Source organism: Plasmodium gonderi (assembly GCF_002157705.1).
Source record: "Plasmodium gonderi DNA, contig: Pgo-contig_109, whole genome shotgun sequence".
In the NCBI taxonomy this organism is placed as follows: Eukaryota; Apicomplexa; class Aconoidasida; order Haemosporida; family Plasmodiidae; genus Plasmodium; species Plasmodium gonderi.
The window spans coordinates 1,341-5,634 of NW_021629036.1; the positions used below are offsets into that span (position 1 = coordinate 1,341).

The 4,294-nt window shown below is 20.3% G+C and overlaps 1 protein-coding gene across 1 annotated transcript; it reads right to left on the reverse strand.

The window, feature by feature from the left end:
• Nucleotides 1-2,513: 2,513 nt before the first annotated feature.
• On the reverse strand, nt 2,514-3,563 carry PGO_001105 (variable surface protein; the record flags this gene model as incomplete). The annotated part of the gene is made up of 2 exons (XM_028690892.1): nt 2,514-2,675; nt 2,799-3,563. 2 exons carry the CDS (start codon nt 3,561-3,563, stop codon nt 2,514-2,516), a joined length of 927 nt encoding a protein of 308 aa, XP_028546693.1.
• Nucleotides 3,564-4,294: the final 731 nt, after the last annotated feature.

Below are 4,294 nucleotides of genomic sequence, written 5' to 3' on the forward strand. Positions count from 1 at the left end.
ATTTACATAATATTTTTTTTTTTCTGTTCTAGTATAAATAATATTTATAAAAAATTTTCTATATCCTCCTAAACATTTCCAAGCGAGTAAAAAATTATATCACATATTTAAAAATATTAATATTTAAATGAAAAAAAATATAAAATAATATGAAAACAATTATAATTAAAATGATAATTACTAAAGAAAAATATATATGTATATTACCAATTTATGTAAATTGATTATTTATATAATAACTAAAATATTTTTTAAAATATCTCCTGAAATATTTTGAATATTTTATGTTTATTTCATATTATTTCTAATCAAATGGTTACATTTTTTATTAAATTACCAACAGTTTCATAATATATGTAATTTTTTTATAAAATAAATTAGCAAAATTAACAGAAATATTATATTAATAATTGTATTATCTTGTATATTAATACAATTTCGGGTTGTTTGCTTACCATTCTTTTATTTTATAATCCCTTTTTAAATTTGTATTCAAAATACGTATACATCATTTTTCTATTTATACATTATATCATATGATATATTAATATTCAAGTGGAGGATGACTTTTAAAAGTATTATATTTTTTCATTTTTATTATAGACATATATAATTAATATAATGTGTTCTTGAATGTAATTATCATTATTATTTTCTTAAATCATGCTTTTTATATGAATCTATCACAAACAATTAATGTTTTTGCTACAAATATTTCAATTATTAGAGTAATACTAATTAAATTAATACGCTTATATCAATATTTGTGTATATGTAAACTACCTTTTATTTAGGAATTTATATGAAATAATCTATATATTCCTGTGAAATTAAAATTGAATAAATTTTCATATAATATTGTGAAGGCATGTAAATTTTAAATATATATATTATAAATTCATTCTTCCATTTTTTGTATCTCTCACTAGTATTTTTTCAATTAATGTCTACATTTAATGATTTTATTTGAGAATTACTAAATTTCATAATTATTAATACTAACCCAGATTAACATATATTTATATCAATTTACGCGTGATATATCAAGAGTGATTATGTATGAAAAATTATGTCGTAATGTAATTCTATATTATTCTGCTTAAATGTCGAAAAGGTGTCTATCTAAATAATATATTTTAATAGTTTTTTAATAGAAAAAAATAATCTTAATTTGAATTTATTGGTGACCTCGAATAAAAATATATATATATATATATATTGACGCTACATTGTTTTATAATCACACATATAGAATTATGAGAAAAATAAAAAACAAAAGAAGGATACAATATTTATTAAAAATTCTAATTCAGTTGTTCTTAAAAACATATATTATCTCTATTAAATTTATGTTTATATATATTTGAAATGAGACTTCACGAAACATCGTTTTTACTCTTTCATTATTAAATATGTGTGTACTAAAGCAGAATTATTCATACCTCAGAGTATAATGAGATTACATAAAATTAAAACACTATACCAATGTACCTTTTCATAAAGTATTATACGTATCATTCAATAAATATTCTAAAATTAAAAAAAATTCCATCAATGAACCAATTTTACTAAGGTGTTATCTATGAAAACAAATATTAGTTTTTATAATTAATTTTTATTGTATGTAATACATTCATTAATTTATAATAAAAAAACTAATATTACATACATTTGTAAATATAAATAACAATATTAATTATTTTAATTTATTAAAAGTCATTTTTATAAATATGACATTACACAATTGTACCCATTTGGAAATTCACATATATAAAAAATTTTGAACATAATAAATTATGCCAAAATATAATTATTCACAAATGTACAACAAATAATATATAAAAAATAAAATATTTCAATAAACAAATATTTTGCATTATGATTTGGTAAAAAAAGGGGTGATCACCTACATTAAATTCTTGACAAATATTGCTACAAAGGCTTCTATATAATTACATTATAGTATTTATATCAGGAACTAGTCATGTAATAAAAATTAATCCGTGAAATATAAGATGAGAAAAATAAAATAACGAAAATATGAATTCATGAACATATTTGTATTAATTACACTTATATTATTATACGTTTGACTTGCAGGCTAGTGTACTATAAACCAAAAAAATCAAATAATTTTCTTAAAATAACAAATGATTTTAATATAGAATTATTCATAGAACAACATATGGAAATAATACAAAAGAAGCGTTTTCATATAAGTGTTTGTTAGTTTTGTTGTTGTACAAAGTGTTTTACACATATTTCATGTATACACTTTTTTTCACTAAGATTACTCCCAATTTTGTTATACTATTTTATCAATTTTAATGTGTTACTTTTTTATATTTTATGGTACTACTTTTAGGGAGTCCATATTTTAAATATATTTTATTATAATATATCATTTTATTGTAAATATTATTAAAAATTGTATTATATTGTTAAAAGAAACAGCTATTCTGAAATATAGAGCTTACATTTATTTATTACCCATAAGTTAATGCATTTAAATATTACGAAACATAGAATAACAATTGATGCTCATCTTTGAAATTTTTCATATTATCATATTCTGACATGTACTCAGCAAATTCGTTTTGCTCTTCTTTCTGTTTGTGTTCTATTTTTCTCTTCTTTAAAAATGTATCACGTAAATGACGTTTAAATGGTGTAACCTATTAAGAAAATAAAAAGTGCCAATATAGATAGTATATATTTTTACATATTAGCTTGAAAAAAAAGTCAATTGTACTCGATTCTAAAAGGTATTTTATTTTTTAAATTGAATCTATGTTTACTTTATGTAAAACAAAAAAAATGAAGAGTAATCCAAATATTAATATAGTGGCGATTATACTCTTACGAACTAAAGAATTTCCACTTTCTGGAAGAATTCTTTCTTGCAATACGATATTAGCGGGAGTTTCCTCCTGTAGTGAATTATACACGGGTGTTCCTATGCCTTCATCACATTCAAACATAGGTAACCTCTCAATCCTAGTAGCCTGATAATATTCATTTAATTCTTTGCATAAATTATCATGGTAGATCGTATCGCATTTTGTTCTAATATTGTATAAATCAATAACTTCATTAAGACATTTCGATAATCCATAAGAGCAGAATATGTTATATATAGGAGCACTAGTTGTGCTAACAGCACAATTCAATAAATAGTAAAGCAACAACCTTACTTTTTTTATTTCTTCTAAATCTTTAATATTAAATTTGCAAGGGAAAATACCATCTAAGTATAGCCTTCCTTTTAGATCAAATAGTTTCATTAGTTCTGTATCATCAAGTTCATAGTTTATTATTTGATCGTAAAACCAATATTTGAAATATATACAATATTTAGGTGATTCTATTTCTTCTATTGTAAATATATTTTGAGATGGTGAGAATTTTGTTTTAATAGCATAAATTTTGTAATATGTGTCACTAACTTTATTACTAATACTTTCTGAATTTTCCACTGGAGAGCAGAAATGCAACGTACCCACATCATTATAACATCCTTTCTCAAATTTTTTATAAAACTTCTTTAGATCTATATTTTCCATTAATTCGTACTAAATATAGAATAAAATATTAAAAGTATATTTATAAAAATATATAGTTTAAAAAAAAAAAAAAAAAAAACTATATTTTATTGTGCTATTAATATGTAAAAAAATTAAAAAATAGTCTTATTATAATAAAAATTTGGGTAAATTTATATATCATATCAATGATTTAAATGTAGCGGAGCTTTTGCATTCTAAATCACCCATTATTTATTTAAATATATATCCTTGTAAATGAATATATATATTTATATATAAAAAGAGAACATTATAATTTAGATATTATGTATAATTTTTTTATATTATAGTAGTATACTAAGAAAAAAGTTTTTAAATAAATTGTTATCCTTTTATAATTTACTATTGTTATAAGACAGTGGTATAAATTATTTATATATTCTTAAAAAAGTTAATGATAAAAAGTACATTAGAAATATTATATCATATATATTATGATATTATATCGAAAAATATATTTAAAAAAAATTTACAAACACGAACAATTACTACTACATAATAATCAGAATTAATATATATAATGTACAATTTTCATTGTAACAGGCTTCAAAGTATAGTGTTATAAAATTCATTTTTTACATATGTTTTCTTTAAGATTCTGGTCTAGATCAAAACTTTCTAATTTAAACTTTGTTTATAGTTCAATAATCCCATGTTAATGGATTATAACAATTGCTCTGTATGTTTTTACTAGTATTTGTTCATTGAAG